The sequence below is a fragment of the Oreochromis niloticus genome, linkage group LG16 (genome assembly GCF_001858045.2).
Source record: "Oreochromis niloticus isolate F11D_XX linkage group LG16, O_niloticus_UMD_NMBU, whole genome shotgun sequence".
In the NCBI taxonomy this organism is placed as follows: Eukaryota; Metazoa; Chordata; class Actinopteri; order Cichliformes; family Cichlidae; genus Oreochromis; species Oreochromis niloticus.
This window is the reverse complement of record NC_031987.2, coordinates 1,881,791-1,907,586: the sequence shown is the minus strand read 5'-3', so window position 1 is coordinate 1,907,586 and position 25,796 is coordinate 1,881,791. Positions and strand designations below refer to the sequence as shown.

The 25,796-nt window shown below is 41.6% G+C and overlaps 1 protein-coding gene across 7 annotated transcripts in view; it reads left to right on the top strand.

The window, feature by feature from the left end:
• Positions 1-25,796, top strand: part of lrp1bb (low density lipoprotein receptor-related protein 1Bb) — a 255,940-nt gene that overhangs the window by 137,818 nt on the left and 92,326 nt on the right. For all 7 annotated transcript variants that reach the window (XM_025903732.1, XM_025903731.1, XM_019353129.2 and 4 more), the window contains 11 exons: positions 4,754-4,936; positions 8,817-9,017; positions 10,543-10,788; positions 13,142-13,339; positions 14,256-14,460; positions 17,952-18,116; positions 18,372-18,616; positions 22,528-22,659; positions 22,797-23,024; positions 23,711-23,885; positions 24,162-24,256. In XM_025903732.1, the coding sequence (XP_025759517.1) occupies positions 4,754-4,936; positions 8,817-9,017; positions 10,543-10,788; positions 13,142-13,339; positions 14,256-14,460; positions 17,952-18,116; positions 18,372-18,616; positions 22,528-22,659; positions 22,797-23,024; positions 23,711-23,885; positions 24,162-24,256 (2,073 nt within the window). The remainder of the gene's footprint in view (positions 1-4,753; positions 4,937-8,816; positions 9,018-10,542; positions 10,789-13,141; positions 13,340-14,255; positions 14,461-17,951; positions 18,117-18,371; positions 18,617-22,527; positions 22,660-22,796; positions 23,025-23,710; positions 23,886-24,161; positions 24,257-25,796) is intronic.

Sequence of the window (25,796 nt, the reverse complement as noted above, 5' to 3'; positions counted from 1 at the left end):
TTTTGAGTACACTGTACAGCCTTGTTAGTTCCCAGAACTCAAAAAAATTATGGAAACTCGTTGCCTCAAAAAAACTAAGTAAAGCTGACTTAAGATGACTGTTAGGACAACTTATACATTGCAAGTCTGCAGTATTAACAATAACTTGATATTTCTGACTGTACAATACTAATTGTTTACCTACTGACAAACATGTTAAGTTCAACTAAATGAAAAAACAATTTGTGGTAACCTGAATATGATTAAAAATAATTAACAACAATTTTTGTAATGATGTTAAAATCAGCCCAACTTTTATTTTCAAACACAACAAAGTATAACAGCCAACATACTGGACACTGTTCTGCTGAAAAACAAACAATTATATTGCCATCACTGTTATAATCTTACAATGAAACAAAGTCTCAGATGTAATTATTCTGAAAATAAGTTTAGGTCTACCACAGTTTGTTTTGTACTTACATTACTTATATAATCAAAATAAAATATTTATTGTTCTGTCACAAGTGCAGTCTCTAATTTAAACAACACATTTGTTTTCCATTCCAACACATGAGCTGGAATGTTGTATTATTTTAAGGATGCTTGTTTCCAGTCCAGGCATTACTGCCTGAATGACTGTCATGGATCGAGGTGATCCAAATGTAGGTGCAGAAGAAAGTCTTTAACTTCCCTTAAGTACAGTGGCAGTGGATGTGGGTTGGAGATGCAATGAGCTTGAACCTGCAGGCGACCATCTTCACTGACCACACCATCTGTGACGGAGGACTCATCTCTCCTGTTGTCCTGCAAGCAAACAATCATATATTTTGGAACATGAACTTAATTGCTTTCTTAAAACATTTTTTTCTGCATTTGGTATAAAACAGACTCCAATTTAGACAATCTCAGGCTCCCTCCCCACCGGAGAGGTGACATTCAATGTCCCAAATTGTCAGTCTGGATAGCCCTGACCACCACCCAACACACAATAATGTCATGAAAGCATCATTTTAAAAAAGGGCTATGCAAACATGGCCAATAACTTTCATTCTAATGATGTGCAAAATGATTTTGGCACAAAACAAATTTTGCAGACTTCACTATATACAGTGTAGACCCTCTAAACTAAGTTTGGGGGATGTGATCTTTCAAGAAATGCAGACCAAACTGTTGTTGTTTGTTTACTTACACAGCATGTCTTGTAGAATTAACTGTGGTCACCAGCAACAGCACAGTGCAGTCATATCTCAAGTCTAATAACAGAAGACAGGAAAAGATCAGTAAAGAAACAACTTCCCCAAATCAAAGCACAAATAAAACAATAAGTAAAACAGGCGGATCTAAAGTATGATTAAAGTTCAGCCTGATTAATATAAATGTCACTGACAGTTGCTAATATATTGGAAAACCAAAACACTTACTGATGTCTTTCTGTCCAACAGCAGGAGTGCTGGTCCCGAGCCTCAAAGACAGTAAGAAGCAAGCAGAGGGAGAAAAAACAGAACATTTTTCAGAAACTGATTTGATCCTTAATGGCTGTGCAATCATTGTAACAGAGTTTGCTTATGTTGTTAAATAAAGGCTAGATTTGACATTAATAGATGCCACAGATGTTCTAAACCTGCCACAAAGCATGAAAAAAAAAAATAGACGTCTCCGAAAACGTCGGAGCATTTTTGCAAATATGTGATGTCTTGATAAATCGAGCAGATATTTGAAATTTACACAGCTACATTCTCGCCTGAAAATATCTTAAAAGTTTATTTTGTGACCCAGAAAAAGTAACAAGTTTTTCAGCGGCGCTCCTCCGCCATTGCCGCGCTTACAAGTACGCACAGGCTCCGACAACCGTGGCCGACAAATGCGATCCTCCTTTTCCCCAGACTACCCTTTCTGGGTCACAAAATAACCTTTTAAGATATTTTCAGGCGACAATGTAGCTATGTAATGCTCAAATATCTACTTAATTTATCAAAATATCACATATTTGCAAAAGTGCTTCCACATTTTCGGAGAGCTCTGTTATCCACCCCCCACATCCCACACCTACCTACCCCACCCCTAACGGCTGCACCTCCCGAAGAATTTTGTCTGGGCTCTTATCTCACTTATTTATTTCAAACAATCAACAGAAAATTTCACCACATAGTTTTATGTAAGGTTTTTAAGGCTGTGGTGTTAATTTTTAAGTAACATGAGCCCAGCGGCAGCAGCAACGCTAGGCTAACACTAACTAGCTAGCAAGATTTTAAACCTGGTGCTAAACTAAGAGAAGCCACAAAATCAGTTTGAATAAGAGTAAACATTTACTCACCAAGTCAGTGTATCAGGTAAAGATCCACAGCAATGACAACAATAATATCTTGAGCTGACGCTTCTCCAGGTTTGCTCAACATATTCCATAAAAAATGCACCGTGAACATACGGACTGATCCGAGAGGGAGGAGGACGGTAGTCACGTGGCATTTTCAAAACACATCTTTCATCCTTCCGCACTGAGAAGCAAAACTTCCAGCTTACTTAGTTTTTCTAAGTTAAGACAACTCAAATAAATGGAGTTTATCAGCGTTTTTGCATTAAAAGTACTGGTAACTTATTTAAATTGAGTTCTAATAACAAATTGATAAAAATTGAGTCCAGCCTATTTAATATTTTTAATTAAACACAATATTACATTTTACAGTGTAGTAACTGTTAAGTCTAATATACCCTAGTAAGCTATAGTACTTTTTCCTTTGGGAAGATACCATCTGTGCAGTCTGCAATTCTGTTGAAGAAAGATGTTGAATCTATTTAATTATTCTTGAAAAATAATTTATTTCTGTGCATTTTTTTTCACACTGCATCAAATTAAAGTTGATTACATCGATTAAGCATCATGAGGTGGAGGGTGGGGGGTGGTTCCCTATTTTCTTTTGCTGGGAGTTTGCAACCCTATTAGTTAGGTTGCTTAATATTTCTGCTAAGGACTCTTTAAAATACCAGAATAGGGAGGATGGAGCAGGTTTAAGTTTATTAGATTGATCAGTGTTGCTGAACTATGAAATATTTTGGGTGCAGTGTATTTTTTGCATACAGGTATAACAGAATAGCTTTAGTGTTGTTGTTTATTTAAACTGGAGTATGAACTTATACAGAAAGCAGCAAGATATTAAAAAAACAGTTTTATTGATTAAAAAACACACTATATCGGATTCATATCGGTATTGGCAGATATCCAAATTTATGATATCGGTATCGGACATAAAAAAGTGGTATCGTGCCATCTCTATTTATAATACACTGTCATAGATTAAATCATCACACACGAGCTGCCTGTGCCACCTTCATGAGCGCTGACTTATATTTATTTTAGTGTGCAAATGATTTTAGTTGCAATTCAAATCAGCATTTAAATGTAGGTGTTGTAATTACAAGTTTAACAGCTAATCAGCTCGAGTCCACTAACTCCATGTTCACACTGCTGTGTGACTAAATCTTATCTGCTCTGTGTTCGGGGGAATTTTACCATCAGGACTTGAATCATTTAATCTAATTATCACACAAACCTTATGTAAGCTCCTAGAAAACTCACAGCTCGCTTGCTTGTCACTAGAATGTGTAGACTATTCATCAAACCATTTCCTGATGGGAGCTGCAAACGTCTCCTCCCCCTGTGTCTAATTCTGCCTTCACCCCAGAGGGTTGAATTTGTCTTTGCTGTGCTTCTACTGTTAAATAGTTTTCTATTTTTTCATTTAAGCATTAAGCCATCACATCCAAATTAACACACATGGAATACGCAATAAGGTGAGCTTGAACCAGTGAGTCAGATACTATGTCTGACTATGGATCAGCTGGGTTGGGTGGGTCATCTGCTCAACAGAAGGTTGGTAGTTTGATCCCCGGGTCCTCCGGTGAGCACGGTCGTGTATCGTTGGGTGAGTTTTGCTTACCCACCCAACCTTTCTTAAAACACAGACTGTGCGCTCCACAATTACACACATACGCACACTCGTTTTCATATCTTAGTGAGGACATCTCACTGACATAATGCTTTCCCTGTCCCCTTACCCTAACCATGAAGAATGAATGTCTAACCCTGACCCTCAGCCTAACCCTAACCAGCCAACAGGGCCAAAGAAATTACACAAAATTAATAACAAACAAAACAGGACAAAAACTAATGAACAAAGAAGACGAGGCTCATCAGAGGAAGATGAGGACCTCAGGGCGGACTTCGGTCTGCAGAGGAAAGAGGAAGAGGAAAGAACCCCTCCCAAAACTTTTTCCAGGGTCGGATGGGGCGACCCGTTGGGGGGATGACAGGCTCAGTCCTCAATTCCTAAACCTAACTGTAACCCTGACACTTAAACTACATTTTGTCCTTAAATGTCTTCAAACTGGTGGGGACGGCATTTTGTCCCCATAAGGACTGTTGGTCCCCACAAGTATAGTGGCATGCCTGTCCTCACAAGGATGTCTAAACACACACACACACATTATACAGCCGTCGTACCCGATTGTTTGATGAAACCCGTGTGTGTGATATACTAACCAAAGCGATTAAAGAAGACAGAAATATCTTGGAGACATAAACCTTAAAGACTTGTGAAATAACTTCATTCTTCTCAGGGTGCTGACCTGTTATAGACGCCACTGCCCGGCTCACTATAATAAATATTTGCCATCGATAGATCTCTTTTAAAATAAAAGTTAACTATGACGTTTTTGCCCGTGACACTTTGCTGTATATCTCAAAGGCATTCATTGTCAAATTAATTTTGTTTAGTGTTGCCGCCGGTGATCGAGTGCAGTGCCGAGGAATTCCACTGCGTCACAGACGGGACCTGCATCCCGGAGCGCTGGAGCTGTGACGGCGATAAGGACTGTGAGGACGGGAGCGATGAGAAGGAATGCGAGGGCACGAAGAGGATGTGTGACCCCAAGGCTAAGTTCACCTGCAAAGATTCAGGTAGTGAATACAGCACAGTGTTAAACATCATGATAACAATGAGCTGTGAGTTAAATGTGCAGATGACAGGTAGAAACACACAGAGCGGTCCTAGAGGTGCCACCTCTGTGTTGGGGTACTGTGTGAGTTACAACTCAACAATTAATGCAAACTGATGTTTCATAGCTTTGAGATACTTTCCAGAATTTGTTTGAATTTTTACACTTCATTAGTCAGCTGACAGTGATGCTGCTGGTCTGACTGTGGTAACATCGGATCCTGAGGCATAAAAATTAAACTTAGCATGGATTTGAGTCCAGTAAGAAAATCTTTATCATTTGCATCATTTGCTTGAAACAAAGGTGAACTAAAAGAGATAGTTAAATCCATCATATGAGAGTCCACACATACACACTCACTGTATTTTTCAGATCATAAGACGCATTAAGCGAAACAAAACAGTCAGATAAGTCAAACTTTACTCAACTCATTCTTCTGATTCATTAATGTTGAATTCTCTGGCAGCTGCTCTATTCCCATGTTGTTGCAGTATATTAATGACTAACCTCGTATTGTGGATGGATTATCTCAGTTGTTCTCCTGACTGAAGTTTGGTCCGTTTACAGCATCCTGCCATGCGATTGCATTTGTCCCTAACCATCGGGAACCTTCACGTTAACTTTTATCAAGTGGAAAAAAGTTAGCGTTCGTCCTCCAGCTTCACTGTGTTTATGCTATGCTAACATAGCTGTGTAGCTAGCGATCACGTAGCACATCATTATATAGCAGCTAGCCCAACTTCAGTAACCCTACAAACGTCACTGCTGTTTAGTTTCCTGTCTTCATTTATGTTGGAAGTGATAGCAGAGCTGTACGTTTGAATGTTTTAACAAATCTCTCAGTCAGAACATGCTATATCATGTTTAGGTGGAAGCTAGCGAGCTAACTTCCTGCTAACTTCCTGCTAACTTCTAACTCCGTTAAATTTAATAAATCCTGTTTTCATGGATGCCTGGATGTTAAACTTAAGTGTTACACCTGGTAAAGCAGCAACGCTGATCATTTTATTAAAGATGAAAGAATTTAGACAGTTTTTAACTCTCAGTGATGCCGCAGTGTTCGTTTGACTTTGGGACCTGAAGCTCACGGAGTTTAGGACCCAGATTCCCCCGCGAGGCTCCTGACTACAGTAGCTGTAATGCTCCAACAATCCATCAAGCTGTGCAGCTTCTTAGCTTACCAAAGTCGGACTAAAACATTTTTGACAGATTTTTGAGCGCCGTGTACCACATAAAATCAGTTCGAGGTCAGTAAGCACAACCAGAATTCATACATAAGGTGCACTGATGATTTTTGAGAAAATAAAAGGGTTTTAAGTGCGCCTAATAGTGCGGAAAATACAGTGTATACATATGTATATACATATATGTACTGTATACATACATATCATATTCATATATACATATAATATATACGTATGCATTTCTTGTTAGAAACAAACAGCTATAGCTCCCAGTTATTTAATTTGATTTCATTTGTTTTTCATTTGAATCAGTTATAAATATATCTTCCATCTGCATGTAGTTCTTGAACCAATCAGAGTCCTCTGTTTAAACAGTCCATGCACCCCGACTGAGCATCTACCTTCTTGTATTAAGTGTAAGAAAAAGGTCAAAAACAAAAAAAACCCGTCTGCAGTCCTGGAATTTTCCACTTATCACTAAACGCTTTTCCTTTTCATTTTTGCTGCATGGTGACAGGTTGGCTAAGGCACACAGTTATTATTCTCTCTAATTCCGCCGTGTCAGATCTCTGTTCACTCATGCAGTTTGTTCTGTCCTCCTCTGAAGAACACAGTGCCCTCTGAAAATATTCAAAAAAGCCTTTCTAAAAGAGCCGCTCTTAGCAGCTCTGACAGATGAAGGAGAGGCAGAGATGAAGAGGATAATCTGAAGCAATGCAACAAAACAGCATCTAGCATGATAGGAGCTTAAGCAAACTATGAAGTCAAGCTCAGGCACAATCTCAGTGACATCAGCTGATTCCTCAGTCGATACGCTTCAATGGATCAGATTTAGCTTCCCCACTGGTGCTGCACATGTGCAGGCCAGTTCACAGCCCAGCTTTCCCTTCCTGCTCCCAGTTCACACACGTGACAGAGGCGGCGGCGTGTGCTCTTTTTTACTTTGTCCATGTGTGAGTATATAAAGCAACAGAGGTACACGACCACGATATATACCACCAATTAGATAGTTACTATAATGCAGTGAGATGCTTCACTTGACTATGGTGCCTGCTATTAATACTACATATTAATAAGTAATGCTAATAGTACAAGCACAGTAATTTATCCAGAAGCACATTTTTTTTGCATGAAATATCTAATCTCATGCCTTTAAATACACTGTGTTTGATAAAGTATTCAGTCACAGGGAGGAGAGTCAGACATTTAAATGGGGGGAAGGATTTATTCCCAATTTGAAACTTTTAGCCTGAGACAGTTTAATGAGGAACTTCTAGTCTGGAATCACTGCCAGATATTGCAGGAATAAATCTGGCTTACAGTGCCTACTGTATACACTCAATCCATTCATTTATATGGGAGTGAATATAGTGTGTGCTTTTACCTAATATCAGGGATCTTTACCTTTAGCATTACACTAAACATGCCTCTGAACTAAAATGCGCTACAGTGTTGCCGTGCAGTCAGGATCATGTGGACGATATCAGCAAATATGAAGCTCTTAATACACGGAGCGGTCTAATTGGTGAGAAATGTTCAAATGCACACAGAAAAACACTGTAAATGCACTCATCTATTATTTAAAAGTGCATTTGCAGCCACACTGAGAGGATGGACCATCTCAAGAAATAAGAGTAGCCATCTCTCATTTGTGGCTACGCTAACGTTTTGTTGAATTAAATATGAAACCTGATATTTTAGTAGGTTGGCTATATTTGGAAAGACGATAAAAAAATGTATTTCACCCTCAAAATAATAATAAAGAATATAGCCATGTTTAATAAATCCACTCAGGAGGTTTCCCCTTTGTGCCTCCCACTCTGAATAAAATCCTTCCCTTCTTTTACATCCCCGATCCATCCTCTGCTCTCAGACTGTGCGGTTTTCAGGCTGTGTCGTTCAAGGTGAAATTTTCAGGATGGAGACTGGTTAATTCAATTACACAAATGATTAACCTCCTTGTCCATGTGCATTACCACAAAAACAGCCCAACACAGCATCTGTGCCCCAAGTGTCGAGCATATTTTACTCACGGAGAAGCGTTTGTGTTTATCTTTGTAACCGCGGTGCCACTAAATGAGACATTTAGAATATGACGGGTTAAATCAGCAGCGTCGTGTGAATGCAGTTTTATTTAAAAGCAAACATACGCATTCGCTGTCGCATCACCATCCCATGTGAGTTTGCACCGATCTGGCACCAAACACAGCCGGTGGGATTGAAAATGTGGAAAACATACAAGCTTTGAGTGAGGAAGTGAAACGCGTGCAGATACATCCCAGTGTCTCTGTTGTTCCCCCCCCCCTCGTGGTTCCACCCACCTCTTTCTGCCCGCAATGAGGGATTTACCAATCAGATTCCTTTGCACAGCACAGGGAATATTGATTGTATGTGGACTTTTTCATCGGTTTAAACACAAACCTGAGAGGCAGCTTGTTGACTGTGGCCTTCTGGGAATAATACATGGCGTGTATGTTTTAAGGTTATGACAAAAGAACTGAGAAATCCATCTCCCCCTGAATGCATCACTCAGCAGGGAGCTTTATTTCTGAATCCTATGGAATGTTTGAATGTTAGAAATAAAGAGATTTCATCGGTTAGTCATCAAACGTTCACCTGCTTGAAAGATTTGTGCTAATGTTTGCTCGGCTCCTGCAGGCAAGTGCATCACAAAGAGCTGGGTGTGCGACGGGGACATCGACTGTGAGGACCGCTCCGATGAAGAGTCGTGTGAGTCGGCTGTGTGTAAGCCGCCCAAGTACCCGTGTGCCAACGACTCCTCGGTCTGCCTCACGCCCGATAAGATCTGCAACGGCAAAGTGGACTGTGCGGATCGCTCCGACGAAGGACCCATCTGTGGTAATGATGTCTTATGTCTAAAGTATGTGGACACAAGAGTCGTGTATGATTACTGATGATCTCATCTAATTTCACAACACCGGATCAACCAGTGAATATAATGTTCTACACATGGCTCACCCACGCGCTTCTTCTGTTTTATCACGTTTTACCGACCGCCGTCACACTTTTTGTAAAAACTCCGGCTTTTCTCGTTTTCCTTTCTGGCGCTGAGGTTTCCAAACGCAGCCTTTTGTTGTGGACAGCTAATGTGGACAGCTCATCAAACGCTCAGTCAGAAAAAGGTTGGAAAAGTTTCTGGAGTAGTTGAGTCATACCAGTGTCAACAGATTCTGACAAGTTACACAGCGGATAATTAGACATATGACAAAACTTGTCAACGGCGAGATCCAAGCTGACTGTAACGGCTGTTCTTCCTCAGGAACATTTACACCCACCTTTCAAGCCCACGAGAGAATGTTTCATATAAGAATCATTTTAAGTGGGAAGACTAAAGAGAAAGTGTCAAAAATAATGACTTCCATCCACGGAAACTTTGAACGATGCACTTTCTGCATGGATGGATTAATGAAAACTTGATATTTATCAGCAGTTTGGGACCAAAGGAAGTCAATACAAAGACAAGCAAGCCTTTGTTTAAAGGCAAATCTGCATTTACAGTGTTTCACATCATCACACGTATGATGTGCAAGTATGTTGTGATGTTGGGAATGCCAAAAATCTCCCAGTGGAGCCCTTCTGTGTCCCGTCAGCATGTAACTGGTGTCTGTTGAGACCAAAGGGACAGAATATGAAGAAAAGTCTGCAAGTGTTTGTCCAACAGCCTTCAGATGAAACAGATTATCTCATGTGAGCAGCTCTTGCCATCTAATCTCTTAAAAGTGAGCAGCGTAAACACGGAGGTTCATTTTCAAGAGCATCACTAGCCGAGCCTCGTGGGGGCCTTACAGGACCCTCAAGTGTTTTTGTAGCTAAAAGAGGCCTTCTGGCTCCTCATTGAAAATTAGGCTGTGTTCAGATGGGACCTCAGGGGTCTGATTGAGTTGTACCAGCTCAGCAGGATTCACACCCACCATTTAGCAACTGTGACCATTTCTCCTTATGTTGCTAAGTCCAGGTCTTGAAATCAGCGGCTCGTTCACAGTGAGGGAAACAGGGCAGCTTCATTTTCACTCGATTTTTCATCTCGAGCTGCTAATTAACAAGAACTTTACAACAGGATAAGGAGCACAAAGTTAAGACTTGTTTTTTATGTAATTTCTGGAAAAAATGAGTTTTTTCCTGCTTTGCTTTAAGTGCAAATAGACGCCACTCTTATCCTCATGAATCTGCACCACCTGCTGTTTATGTGCCTGCTCATTACACACCACCTTTATGCTTGACTTATGATGTCTGCAGCAGCTCACAGTTTAAAAGACCACGTTTTTTCTTATGCTCAAATATGAAACCTTTAGGATTCCTGTCAGACAGACACAGATGCGTCTCTGTGTACTTTCTAAGATTTCGGGACCTTTCTTCACCCCAGATTTGTGCCTTGTAGCCAGAGGGGGCTGCAGTCACCAGTGCACTGTGGCACCGGGCAAAGGAGTTGTGTGTTCGTGTCCCCCCGGGCTTCACCTGGACTCCAGCAACAAGACGTGTGAGGTGGTGGACTACTGCAGCCGTCACCTGAAGTGCAGCCAAGTGTGTGAGCAGTACAAGACCACAGTGAAGTGTTCCTGTTATCCAGGATGGATGCTCGACTCGGACGGCGACAGCTGTCACAGCACAGGTAACAGACCCGAGCCTTCTAATGTTTGTTTCAGTGATGCTGCAGGATACCTCCAGCGTGCAGCACTGCCGGTCTGTGGCTGCAGTAATAATACTTTTGTCCTTGGCCGTGATGCACCTGCACCGCATTTGATATCGAGTTGAAATCTCAGCTGCTGTGCGAGCGAGTAATTGAAAAATGTGAGTTTTAATTATAGAGAAACGTATAATCGATCGATTCTGCGGACAGTAGCGGCTGAAACATGAGAACGTAAAGGGAAGGTCCTCGTGTTAGCGTCTGTGAGTGGTGAAAAAGTGGAGAGGTAGTCCGAAGAACAGTAATAGATGGTGATTTAGAGTATCTATCTGTTCAAATCCAATCAAATGTGAAGAGGCTCGGCTGCCATGAGAACTGTCTGTTTCCATCTCCTCTGATGCTGAGTGAGCCAGCTGCTGGCTGACTCACCTCAGGCCCAGCATCACACACGTTTAACCGGCCTGGCATCGCATAATAAAGTCAAACTTTCTCCTAATGTGATTGCTGTGACTCACTAATCCATTTGATTAGACTGCTTTGAAGCCACTGCAACACAATAGTTGCACACATGCTGTTGGACTGTCGCGTTCAGATTTATGGACCTCGGTTTGATTACTCGCTTCTCTCTTTGGCGCCGAGATTGATGGCAGTTGCAGCTCTAATCTTACATTAACGCAGGAAAATACACAATTTTCTCTGGGAGCTGATCTGAATTGTACAGCTTCATCATAAATCACATTTTGCATGCAAACACAAGCATTGCACCTGAATCCCGAGAAGCGTTGCTGCTGGATGCTTTGTGAAGTCCAGAGCTCACGTCTTTTCTTCCTTTTCATATCGCAGTAATAAATGGCTTGTTGGGGGAAAAAAGCTGCGAGTACACGTCGTCTCTGCAGAAGCATTGTAGCTAGTTTGGTTGCAGCACTGAGACGTGACATTGAGGCAAGGACACAGTTTTAATTACGTCTGCGTTCCCTAAAGTGTGACTGAGTAAAGCGTGCTGTGAAGAAAAGACTTGCAAAAGTTTTTGAAATACTAAGTGCAGTTTGTGTACAAGTGTCCATGTGTGGCATGTTCCAAGTGTTAGCTGTGCGCTTCTCAGGAGACGAGCGGCACTGGAGGCAGAAATAGCCTCGCGGAGCCTCGGTGGGCGAGGCCGGAGAGTTTGGGGTTGGGAGCGCTGTTTGCCAGCTTTACGACTTGTCGCTAGATTTAGACACTTCTTAGAGACCCTACAGCATTTATTCCTCAAAAGACACGACTTACAAATGTATCTGCTTTTTTCAGAAACGGGAGAATGCCGCGCGTTGATTCCCAAAGTGTTTGGCAACACATCGGTTTGGCTGCATCCAATGCATATAAATGCGCGCCACATTATGGCGTGAGCCAATGAGAAATGTTTAAAAGCGTGTCATCTGCACAGCGCACTGAGCCGAGTGGAAGCCGAGTAAAGGGAATATATTGAAGCAAATTAAGCTTAATTGTTTTAATTACTATGCAAATTTTACTGTTACAAAAAGCAGTTGTCATTAATAACATGAACAGCGGCTCTGCGCTGTGTGACTTATTAAAATGTCTTCTAGGGAACATGCGATCTCTGATTCTACCGTCTACGTATCTGCATGTGCTGCAGCATACAGCCCTGTTAGCACAGGCGCACGCTCAGGCTTATTATGGCATCATTTAAAGCTAGCTGCTAGCAGTTAGCACAAGGGTTGACATTCACTTTAATGGAAAAGGGAGGCAGATGTGTGGCTTTAGGTAAAGCAGGGGAAGGACAGTGAATTCACTAAACAAGGCAGGAGGCATGCCGACTCGTGGCTCTAATATTTGCTAAACAAGATCATTTGATTCCTCGGTGTGGACGACATATTTTAATAACAGGAGCTGGCACTGTGTGGGTACTGCAAGACAACAATGCTGACCACCTTAAAAGACATCCATCCGTCGCCTTATGTGCGCGTCAGTGTCTCCACTTTGTTGCAGGACTTATTTATAAAAATAATAAAGATGTTCTTTAGATTGAATTTGCTTGGTGCTCAGTGTGCACGCACCGTTAGGCCTCAGCTGGATGAATAGCAGCGGTGGAAGATGAAAAAGGAGCAGAATAGGTCAGCGGCGATGTGCATATATGCATCCGGTTTGCAGAGTCATCATTTCGGTTTGACTTTACAAAAAGACAAAAACCTGCAAGTCTTACCAAATATTTATATTTCACGTGATTCATGAGGGTCGTGGTTTATTTTAGCTTTCATGGTAGATTATCATTATTATTTATGTAGCCATCTTGTCAATTTTTTAAATATGTTTGGTAAAGACACTGTCTCACCTTCACTAGATCCCTTTGAGGCTTTCGTCATTTTCTCGATCCGGCACGAGATACGACGAATAGACCTTCACAAACGAGACTACAGCCTGCTGGTGCCAGGACTGAGGAACACCATCGCGTTAGACTTCCACTTCAACCACAGCCTCCTTTACTGGACAGATGTGGTGGAAGATAAGATCTACAGGGGGAAGCTCTCAGAGTCTGGAGGTATGCTCTCACACACAGATTCCTTCATCTGAAGACTGCTGCGCTGTCAGTAAAGACCTTCGCGTCTCGCTCATTTTTCCTCTCAGACAGCGATGATGATATTGTTCTGTTTTATTCTGCTGCTGTCACACAGACTCATTTCTGCTACACAGGGCTGATATTGTCTCCTTAGAATTTATCTCAGGTTGACCGAAAATAAAAATACTGCAGAAGTCTAAAGCTTTTGTAGTACAAAGTCTCATAAAATGATGAATCAGAACTTCTCATTCGCTCTTTATTTTTGTGGGTGGCAGTGCATTCACTGAGTTCCCGAGCCGTTATTTGCCTCTGTGGAGCAGTAGATATCACCTCTGTAGCTGTTCCGCCCTTTGTGAGACACCCACAAAAGCCCATCCATCTGAGAACCGCTGTAAACAGATGGATTATAAATGTATGAAAACCCATTTGCCTTTTTTTGTATTAAACAGCTTCCCTCCAGATTATTCAGAGTTTCTTTGTTTGCTTCATGAATGTTTTCCTGCACTAACCACTGCTTCCTGCTGACTGTCGGTTTTGTCAGTGCAGTATGAGCTACTTCCACACACGATGGGTGCAAACTGTTGGCAGTATCAGGTCTAAGCGTCGTCTGAAGTCCTCTGAAGTACTGAGGACATGCAGTTTGGTGCGGGGAACGTGCAGCACTCGGGCAGAGCATGCAGCTGTCAGCGCCCAGGGTTAGGGTCTGTTCTCACAGGGACTCAATCACACATCGCACTGACTTAAAGAGCTGGCAGGGCTCTGTTAAATGTCCGATCTGACTCATCCAGACATTTGCCTTCTGGCCGCGGTTCAGCCGAGCAGCAGTTAGAAAAGTTGAGGGCTGAATGAATGTGAAAGAACGTGAAGTCATGCAGTCTTGCTGCCAATGCTGTTTCAGGGGTAACGGGAATCGAGGTGGTTGTGCAGCACGGCCTGGCCACTCCGGAGGGCCTGGCTGTGGACTGGATCACTGGGAAGCTGTACTGGATCGACAGCAATCTGGACCAGATCGAGGTGGCCAAGCTTAACGGAGAAATGCGCACTACGCTCATAGCCGGAGGGATGGAGCATCCACGGGCCATCGCTCTCGACCCGGGACAGGGGTACGTTGGGCACCGGCTCCCTCATTTACAGACTCGGTAGCTGTTTTTCCATCAGGCACCAAAATTATGAGAAAAAAAACGCACATCCTCCGTCTGCATCAGCCTTGATGTATGAACATGTCTGTCATGTTGGGGTTCATTAAAGCAGCAGTTATAAAATCCAGTCAGTAGTGCTTTGCTCTTTATTCCAGTAATAAGAGCTGCTGTACCTCCTGCTTTATATGCTTTACTGCCCATTCTCTCTTGATCTTCAACAATGTTTTTCTCTGAAACACTTTAACCACCATTTTTAAAAAATAAAAGCTTTATTCTTATTTGAATCATTCCCCTCTGGGCCCAGTTTTCAAATCGTGCTGTTGTTTATCCTGCTGAGATGCACAGAGACGGTATTTGCAGAATGATCTGTGGCTTTGAAATGAATGACTTTTCTGTGCCCTACAGTCAGCAAGCATGTCTGCAACAGCAGTGTAACAGGTCCAGCTCATTATTAGCTGCTGATACGACACATCTGGAGACTTTGTATGTTGTTGGTGCCTGAAGAGAAAGAGCTGCACCGAGAACAGTGGGAGTTAGTCATGTTTAGCTTGAAATGCACGAGGCATTGCTTAAAGGTTGCAGGCTTTATAGGTACCTCAGGTGTGTTTTTGTTGTAATAATGCATTTTGCATTAGAGTGCTTTAAATCTCCTTTAATAAGAAACATATTCCAGCACGTGGGAACAGGAAGAGTCAAACTTCAGGACATAAAGTTTCAGCCTCTGAGCGCTGCAGACGTTATTATTCTTTTATCTGGATGTGTGTGCTTATATTTATCTCAGTTAGTGAAACTGTGATGCTATTATGTGCATAAGAGTTTTCTTTTTAATATTTTACATCTTCTCAGAAGTTCTTTTCAGTTGCTGGGAAATAGGTGCAGGTTATGCCTAGTTTATATGCGTGGAGATGCTCGGCTGTGTCCACATGCTGTCTTTGTTACACAGAGTAAATGAATAAAAGATGGATAAACAGGTAAAGGTCTAAAAGTAATTACAATCATGGTTTTTATAATTTTAACACACATCATGTAGGTGAGGATTGTTGCTTACATTTGTCTGCTTTAAGTCAGGTGAATGTTTTCTGTCAGGACAGACATCGATGCATAACAAAGGCTTGGATCTGAATATCGGAGCTTTCTGTGAGGTCATCCTCACCTTTCTCGTCATTTAGCCGGACGACTCAGTCTTTGTCTCCTCTGACCATAAAACCTTTGTCCAGACAGCAGGGTGGTGTCGATTTCAGAGCAGGGCCTTCTTTCTTGGCGGGCAGCCTCTCAGTACATGATGATGTAAAACTGGTTCCACTGTGGACGGTCACACTGGTGTTGCAGTGTTTCCAGTTCATGGCAGCTTGAGCGTTGGTTTGTTCCTGAACATCCCAGGATGACAGTTTAGGTCTTCTTTCAGAACCTGATACACATCCTCATATTTACATACTTTTGTTTGAATTGATGAAACCTGTCCCAGCATGTGTGAATATGTAATTGTCCTGAGATCTTTACTGAGGACTTTTCTGAGGAAGACTTGGTGAGTCCAGTGAGCGCTGTCATACAGTCTTTATGCTGCCACAGAGACATCATCATAGTCGGTTATTTCAGTTATTAATCCAAGCGAGTGTACGTATTTGAGCCTGTCTGTATACTTTTGCCCGTTTGGATTAGAGAAGATTCAAAAAGAATTTAAACTTGTTATTGAACCTCCTAGGACCGGGCGTCCACTATGGGGACATCACACTTTGGGTTGTTTAGACCACAATACTAAATTTTGCTCTTTCCAATGAGCCACATTGTTCAAAGCGGCACAGTTGTTGTTTCTCATTTTGTTTTTGTACTAAATTCTGCTGTGTTCGGACACCAAATAGAGAGTTTTGCACATCATTATTCAATTGTGACTTTATGGTGTTCTATCGAACAGTATAAAGCCCAGATAGCAAAGAGAAATTAAAAATGCACGCTATGAAAGAGTTCAGGTCTCAGGAGGTTAAAGTCATTCAAAGATGTGTGCTGTACAATCATCCCACCCTGGAAAAGAACCGGCCAAAGGAGTCATTAGAATCACCAGGACGTTTATGACATGACATTCATGCCCAGCGTTGGAAAACTTCTTTGTTCTGTTGAGTGTCTGTGCTCTTCTGGTCTGGAGCAAAATGTCCAGTCAGAAGTATGAGCGACCCTTTACCTGGCCTGGGTGGTCCGGTTTGACCCACTGCAGTGTGGTTCACTCCTCTTTGGACATAGGCAGTGTCTGTGAGCTTAAATTTAGCAGGAAAAGACACACACACACACACACACACACACACACACAGTAACATGCCAATTTTCTGTCCTCACAAGGATGCCTAAACAGGTACACATCTTAATTTATCCTCAGTGCTTTGCATCAGTGCTTAATAAGAATAATAATAATAATAATAAATATAATAGAACTCTACAGTTTACCCAATAAGAAGACACTGCTTGACATTAAAAAATACCTGAGACATGTTAAAAATAAACGAGTTACTTTTTTCCGAGAGCAAAAGTAAGAAATCGGTTATGTGCGTAACCACTGCGATCCTGGAAATCGAGTTAATTTTACACTCTGTCTATCTACAGCATCCATCATCAGCAGATGAAGCATGACACTGAATCGGTTTGTCTCTGCCGCTGGTGTGTTGCTAGGATTTCACTGTGAACTAACCAGGAGTTGTATATTTTGGCCAGTGCATTTAAGATTAGAGCAAAGCCAGACTTTCCAAAAATCAATTTAACACTCTTAAGAAATGAGTAATCTGCTCATGCACTCCCCCTATAGTGGGAGGATGACTACAGTACATTTCATGCTTGTGCAGAGTAGGATTAATGGCTGCTTTTGGTGCCTAAAGGCGCATTTCCATTACAGGGCAATAATTCTAATCTAATTACTCAAATCCACTCAAAGTAGTGGGTCATTGATCAGGGAGGCCTTATCAAGTGAATAAGGCTATCGATCCGGTCGAGGATATTTCTTCCTAACACAGTTTCGTTGTCGTCGGTGTGTGATTTAAGCTCAAGGACCCGTTTTCCCGTCCGTTCTGGATGACTTTGTGGGCCGGCGTGCGATAGCATTGATGTTTGCTGCGTTGGAGTAGGACTCAGGGTAGTGTCCTGGCCACATCAATTATGGTGTTCATTTTCAGGCCTCATTGAGCTGTGAAAAGTCATAATAAAACAGATGGCCTCCCATTTCCAGGCCTGTCACAGATGTTGAGGGTTGTGCCGGATCGCTGGTGCTGTTCTTGGACAATCATCATTGCCACTGTCTGTGTTAATACACGCAGTTACAGCATCATTTTATTGTGAGCAATTACCCTATTTTTCAGCTTCTGGCTTTGACAAACAGCAGTAAATGATGGCTTGTACAGCCTAACAGGCAGTTTTGTGGATGTATATTTTTTCTTTGTCTGTTGTATAAACAGATACATTTTTCTTTTTCCAAGGATCCTCTTCTGGACCGACTGGGATGCTACTTTCCCCCGAATCGAGGCTGCATCAATGAGCGGAGGAGGCAGACACATTGTGTTTAAGGACATGGAGATTGGAGCCTGGCCTAACGGACTAACACTGGACCATTTGGAAAAGAGAATTGTTTGGACCGATGCACGGTTAGTCCTCATCTTCTTTTTAGGACTTCTGAGGCATGTGTGTCATTAAATTCTCCCAGCAGGCATGAAATAATAGAGAAAATGTAATATTTAGTACAATGGCCATCTCTTGGTTTAAGTGGGTCTTGAACAATTTAGTAGCTCCATCAGTGGACTGGAGGGTTTCACTGTGATCTCCCTTTATCCACTCGTCCCCTTCGATGCATTTGAAGAGTCGTTTAAAGCACTGATGCGCTGTCTGTCTCTTCTAAACAGCTCCGACGCCATTTTCTCTGCCCTCTACGATGGTACGGGCGTCATCGAGATCCTCAGGGGCCACGAATACCTGTCCCACCCCTTCGCCGTGTCTCTCTTCGGGGGCAGTGTCTACTGGACGGACTGGAGGACGAACACTTTAGCGAGAGCCAATAAGTGGACCGGGCAAAATGTGACCGTCATCCAGAAAACGAGTGCTCAGCCTTTTGACTTGCAGATCTTCCACCCCAGCAGGCAACCACAAGGTGAGCTCATTATTTCTGGCTTTGCTGTTAGAAACTGGTTGGATGTGTCCAACATGTAAAACCTACATGTTTAAGGAGTTTGAAATAATGAATCAGAACATTCGGTTATAACAACAATAAAAAAAATTGAATTTGGGTTTAATCCTGTAGTACTGGAGGTATTGACCGTGGATAGATTCAGTCTCATGTAGCAAAAGGAAGAAAAATGAAGCATATTGCAATTAATTTGAGCTTCTGCCTGTGCCTTAATTTGGCCTGTCAGTCAATGAGCATGTGTCTGAATGAAAAGGTAGTCATGCAGAGAATTAGCTAGCTTGAGTTAATGGTACCTTTTGAATGATTTTTTTTTTCACCATCCATATTATTGTAATTGGCTTATATTACCTTTTTTTCTGGTGCAAAATGTGAATAATGGAAGCTGCTGTATGAGAAGCACATCTGCCAGTGAATAATTGTGGCATGTCCAATAAGCAAATCAATTAGAAGTGTGAATAGGTTGTTGTGATTGCAGAAAATATTCAAAATACTTCTGAAACTTCATTAATATTCACTTCAAATCTGTATTCGCATCACCGTGGAACAGGTAATCGATTCAGCGAGACGCTAAGAAGCCAAGTTTCTGACCACAAAAGAAGCAGAGTTGATGAGCTATCTGACAGGAGGCCTACACGTGTAAGCCAGTTTTACTTGATATGCAGATCGGGCTGTGAGATATAGTGCCAGGCTTGAAATTAATAGCACAGACTACATTTTCAATCGGCTGTTCTTTGTGCCCAAAATGGGTGCTTTGACATTGAATTTTGATTTATTTGTGAAACAGATGCATCAAAATTAAACCCTGGATTTTGACAGTTTGGTCACATGTGCCAAGAACCTGATCGATGTCTCCATCTCCATCAAGTATCAGCCTTGTCCTCCTTGGACTTCCTCATGTGTGATGCACATGTTAACCACTCGAGCCGACTGTTTTATCTATCGTCACCAAGACCTGTCGGTAAATCTGCATGCACGCGCTGAACGAGCTTTATGGACCTGAGACACCAGGACAGAGCAGAAGGTTCCTTTAGCTTATCGCCTCTTTAAGACTGTATCTTACAGAGTAAGTACACAACACGGTGATGACAATGAGTTACACTGATGCAAACTGTTGAACTGTAGGAGAAGCTCGACTTGATTTTAAATGGGAATCACCTGAGCCTGCACAATATGGCAATATCGTCATACTCAACTCCCAGCCCAAACCCTACCCTGCAACTTTCAACATGTCAGTATGTATTTTATCTAATATTTTTTTTGTGTTACTGAAAATGGGGTTGTCAAGGAGACGGAGTGATTAACATGTCATTAAGACCTATTAAGATTAGTAAATAAACGTGGCATATGGTTAACAACCTGAACTGTGTGTGTTAGAGTGTAGACCACGTGTTTACTCTGGTACTACAGGTATTACAGTCCTCTGTGACATAATGAGCTCTTATAGTCACGTCCACAGCCTGTGACATTCATGCATTTAAGTTAAAGATACTCAGACCGTACCCAGCTTTATGCTTCAGAGCCAGGGTGCGGCTGTGTACGGACCTGCTTTACAGGGTTTGGAGCATTTAAGAAAAGCGATGGTTTTCCACAACTCTGCAGTTATTGTGTTATTTTCTCGATTTCTCACCTTTGTCACGCTAAGTGCTCGTTGGGTTTTCTGTTTTAATGTGCGCTAACATCATCTCAGTTCATACACTCAACAACACTATCTGATGGACTGAAAAACACCCATCCATCCACTTATCCAGTTCAGGTGTGCAGGATCCCACCTCAGGTGTCACAGGGTACCCTGTGGACAGGTCGCCAGCCTCTCACAGACATAGAGGCAAACAACCACTGATTCACACCTACATTGAATTTAGCATCACTAATTAGCCTGACCCCATGTATGTCTGTGGACTGAGAGAACACCCACGGAGACACGGAGCACACACAAACTCTGCACAGGCCCCCACTGGAGTCAAACCCACGCCCTTCTTGTTGCACCACCTTTAAAAAAAGCTATTGATTTTATCATTCTTGTACTAAAAAGTTCAATTTATATTTACAATTTCCTTTAAACATTTAATAAAATCTATTTGGTGTCACTGTGTGGACACAATATTATAGCTCTGTGCTGTATCATTTCTCTCCCACACTCCTGCTATCAGGCAGCTTCTTCACTGAATTCAGCAGGTTAGTTAAAAATGACATCGTGTTGTCTTTAATAACAGACATAGTCCTGTCCTAATACAGGGCCCTCAGTGTCAGTGGACGTTCTGTCCTCGCAGTCACGGTACATGACTGTGAGCCAGTGCCTCCCCCAAAGAAGAGAGACAGCGCGTCGAATCCTTTCTGGAAAAAGCTCAAGTGGGGATGAGCTCACGATTAGTCACTTTAGCCAGAACCTGTGTCTCAGGATGTGATGCTTCACTGACCCCTGAACATCTGGACCAGAAAAGAAACGAAGGCGGGAGAGATGACACGACACCCAGCTTCCCTCTGAAGCTTCCAGCAGGTGCCAAAGGGGAGCCCAGGGCAGCATGGGGGCAATTCTGATGAATAACAGCAATAACAGAAACATTTGACGCTGATGTGTTTCTGTAACATTATGATGTACTTATATTAAGCTCAGCCACAGTTATTAGACTGCATAGTCATTAATGTCTCCACTGAGTTTCTATTTTCAGCAGTTGGGTCAGTTTCTCACTATAATCTATTTAGTGGCGTGAAATTAGTAATTTTCTATACGTACAGCTGATGATAGCTCTACCTTATTTTCCTTCTGTTCCTTTAGTGAATGATGGACACAAACATATAATTTATGCATTCAGAGGGTTTAACAGAAAATGAATCTGTTTGTTATTGTTTTTGAGAGGTAACAGTTTGCGCTGCTTTGCATTTGCTGCAAAGAAATCTGAAAGTTGCAAATAAAGCAACACTGTGGCTGCGATGTTGCAGCCCGTCGCTCCTCGACACGGCGATTCAGCCAAGTGCAGTAAAGTAACCATGTTTCCTTATTAGCATACGGAGCCAGCCGGGTGTTGTTTCCAGAATGCAAAGACAGAGTTGCTTCTTTTCAGCCTAAATGAGGCGCATTTGTGATGCGATGAGGTTCTCCAGTGTGCTGCTGAAGGAGCTTGGGAAATAAACTTTGAATGAGCTTGTTTGACATGAATCATCCAGAGTGGATAGAGAAATGCTTTTGTCTGATGCATGAAATATGACTGCAGCATGATGAGAAATTATTGAACTGTGGGTGATTTTCTTTAGTCTGACTGAGGTGATTTAGTGTGAAGAGAGTACAGTAAGAAATGGTGCAAACTCAGTCCTTTGTATTGGACTGAGTCAGTTTAGTTACTGATCAGTTTAGTTTGTGGTAATAGAAGCACAAGTGATACTGTCACCTTTAATGCTTATACAAGAGGCAGAATATGAAAGATGAAATAGACTTTATTTGTATAATTTTCGTGTATTTGTAAACCTCCAAATTCATCAAGAGAACAACCTGCAATGATACGTCAGGATCAGCTGCAAATCCAACATTTTCTCCGTCTGTGTTTAAGAACAGACGTCCTGAAATATTTGACTTTTTTCACCGTTTCTCTTGTGAGTGTGACCTTTGTTCAAAACTTGTGTTGGAGCTTTCATTTAGTCTTTTCAGCCCACTTTCATGCTTTTTCATTTATTTTCGTGCTTTAATGCCACACGAGTGCAAAATCATGATCAGAGCGGTTTACGGCGATGCTTTCGTTTCCTTACATGCAGTCAGACGGACCTGTAAATGTCACCGAGGCTTTTTAGTCGAGTTCGCATCCAGTTATTATCCCGTCTGATCTCTTAACTCGTCATTTTACTTTGTGTTATGTTTTCCTCCCTTTCCTCGCTCCCGTCAGTTCCTAACCCGTGTGAAAAGAACGATGGACGTGGTCCCTGTTCACATCTGTGTCTCATCAATTACAACCGCACAGCCTCCTGCACCTGTCCGCACCTCATGAAGCTTTCGACCAACAAACAGTCCTGCTTTGGTGAGTGGGAACACCTTTTCTATTTCCTCTTTCTTTAGCTTGCCACCAGCGTCTATATCAGTCATTATTATAACACCTGTCTGTGAAAACAGAAAATGCACTGTGCCAAGTGATTGATTGCTTAATTATCTGACCAGCGCTGAAAAGGTTCCTCCTGTATGTGCGGCGGTCCGAAATCCGTGGCGTGGACATTGACGACCCTTACATGAACGTCATGACGGCTCTGACGGTGCCAGATATCGACGATGTCACCGTGGTGGACTACGATTCCCAGGAGGAGAGGATCTACTGGGCCGACATCAAAACTCAAACGATCAAACGAGCGTTCATCAACGGCACCCAGCTCGAGACTGTCATCTCTTTAGGTGAGTCGATTCCAGACGTTAATAAATGAAAAGATAGCCTGAAGGTTTTTGTTTTGTTTACATGGCTCAAATCATTTATCAGACACGCTGTCCTAAAAACAAGGAAACACAAATATTTGAGAAATCTGTCAAATACATGTTTATAAGGACAATGACGAGCTGAGTCCTCTGTGGAGTCAAGATTCACTCTAAACATTATTTTTCTGTTCAGGAATGCAAGTAAATAACTTTAATTTGGCATCTTAATAAAAAAATGATAACAAGTTTTAATTATTACTAATTAATTATTAGTATTTTTCATTTCTATAATTATTATGACATTGTTATGCACATGTTTGTATATTCTTATGATCAATATTATAAATATGACATAAGGATAATTGTATTAAATGGAGATTACAGTCATACTAACACAGCTGTGTGTGGATTTGTACACCACGTTATTTTCTGCACACTGGAATCACAAACTGAGCTAACGTGCACGTCTTTAGACTTTAGAGGTTGTTCGTTATATTAAAGTTTGGTACCTGAGATGAATTATTATCACAGTGATTATGTTTTGCTGTTTTCATCTGTTCTGCATTATATATGCATGTGTTTATGTTGTTATTTTGCTTGTTATTTATCTTGTTTTTGATTTCATTGAAGCACACAAGCTGACAGCTTTTTCACGCCCTTCCTGACAGATATAGTCAACTGCCGCGGTCTGGCTTTAGACTGGCTTTCCAAGAACTTATACTGGCTGAGCTCTGAAAATGACGAGTCCCAAATCAATGTGGCTCGCTTTGATGGGTCCCTAAAGACGTCCATCATCCACGGCATTGATAAGCCAAGGTGCCTTGTAGTGCACCCTGCCAAGGGGTAAGTAGATTAGAGCAGCCTGTGCACTTTATGAGTACTTCACCTTCAGTGCAGAGTGTAAGGAAGCCTCACCTGGAAAACGAGGGATCACAGCCTGCTTGTACAGAAACTGTTCTACATGCTTCGGGTGTTTTCACGCGGCCGTCAGACCAAATGTTTTGGCCCACATTCAAGTTACAGTTTAGAAAACATAACAGTCATTGATTACGGTGTATAACTTTGATATATTTTGCCTTTTTGAATTACTGCATATTCATTTCACATCTTCTCATGCAGGAAAATCTACTGGACAGATGGCAACACCATTAACATGGCCAACATGGATGGGAGTAACAGCAAGGTGCTCCACCAGAATCAGAGGGACCCTGTAGGTCAGTAAGAGAGCTTTGGATAGCAGGCTGTCAAGCTGTACCTGATCTTTGATTCAGTTCAATTCACTTTTATTTATGTATATTTATATACATGCTCAATATGCTTTATATTGTAAAGATCCTGTAATAATACAAGAAAACAGAGAAACAGTTATACGACCTCCTGTGAGACAGTGGGAAGGAAAAACTCCCTTTTAACAGGAAGAAACCTCCAGCAGAACCAGGCTCAGGGAGGGGCGGGGCCATCTGCTTAAAATGGTTGAGGTGAGGGGACGAATACGGGACAAAGACACGCTGTGGAAGAGAGCCAGAGATTAATAATGGAATTCAGAGTGTGGATAAACACACAGTGAGTGAAGCAGAAACAGTCTCTAAATATAATTAACCAGATTATTAACTGAAGTGATTTATAGCAGATGTGCTTGGTCTAATATATCGTGGCTCAAATGTCTGAAAAATGTCTGATAACCTACTGCAAACATTATAGATCCACCAAGAAAATAACACCTGAGTGTATCTGCAGTTGAATTCAAATAAACGTCTGTGTCATCCCAGATATGTTCAAAGTAATTCAGACATTACCAAAAGCATTTCTCAGCACGTGCTTATTTAACCGATGCAAACAGCAAACATGTCACATCAACACATCCGACATGTAAATCGATCAGCGCTGATTTCAGGATGAGCTTATTGCCATTAATTCAAATATGATTTCTACATTATATCAAACAGTCCATGAACATCACGTGAGGCCATCTGTCTCTAAAGTTAAAATGAGGATCTGCACAGAAATGGATCAAATACAACAACAGATTAGATTCCCGTTAAATGACTGAGATGTGAAACATGCTGGAGATCCAAGAAACCTTCAAACATCCTGTAAACAAAGACATTTAGGGCGGAGGCGTGACGCCAAACTCGAGAGTATGGGAGATAATCTCGTGGAAAGACTGTTGTTGATTAAAAAATGATTTTTTAAAATAATAAATATTGAGATTTTTGCTAAATAAAAGAGAAGAAAGCAGGTTTAAGTATACCAGTTACTGTAAATGTAGGCAATGTTTCAAAAATATCTTTTCTAAATATTAGAAATGTACATGTCGTGGCAGTAAATACAGTAAAAAGGAACAATTCAGATACTTGAAAGTAAAACTTTAGTAGATTAAATTTTATTCAAAGACTATCAGTTATATTACCAACACCTTTTTAAGAATTTAAGATGTTTTTTCACATGAATTGAACAAGAACAGTAATTAGCAGGATTTCCAGGATTCCTTCAGCCTGATGCACAGATGCTGTCCTCGGCTATAATTGTTTCCTTTTCTTTAGTTGATCAGTAGAAAAATGTATCTGTCAGTTCTTCAGAAGAAAAGATGACATCATCCAAAGGTGCACACGTGGACTTTTGGCAGCGTCGACCTTGTCGCTCTGCTGTGATGTGTTTTTACATAACACAGGTTTTCAGAAATTACACCAGTATCATTAACTGGATCGTGCTTCCTGCCTAATGTTCATGAGATTCATATTTCTGTTATTACTC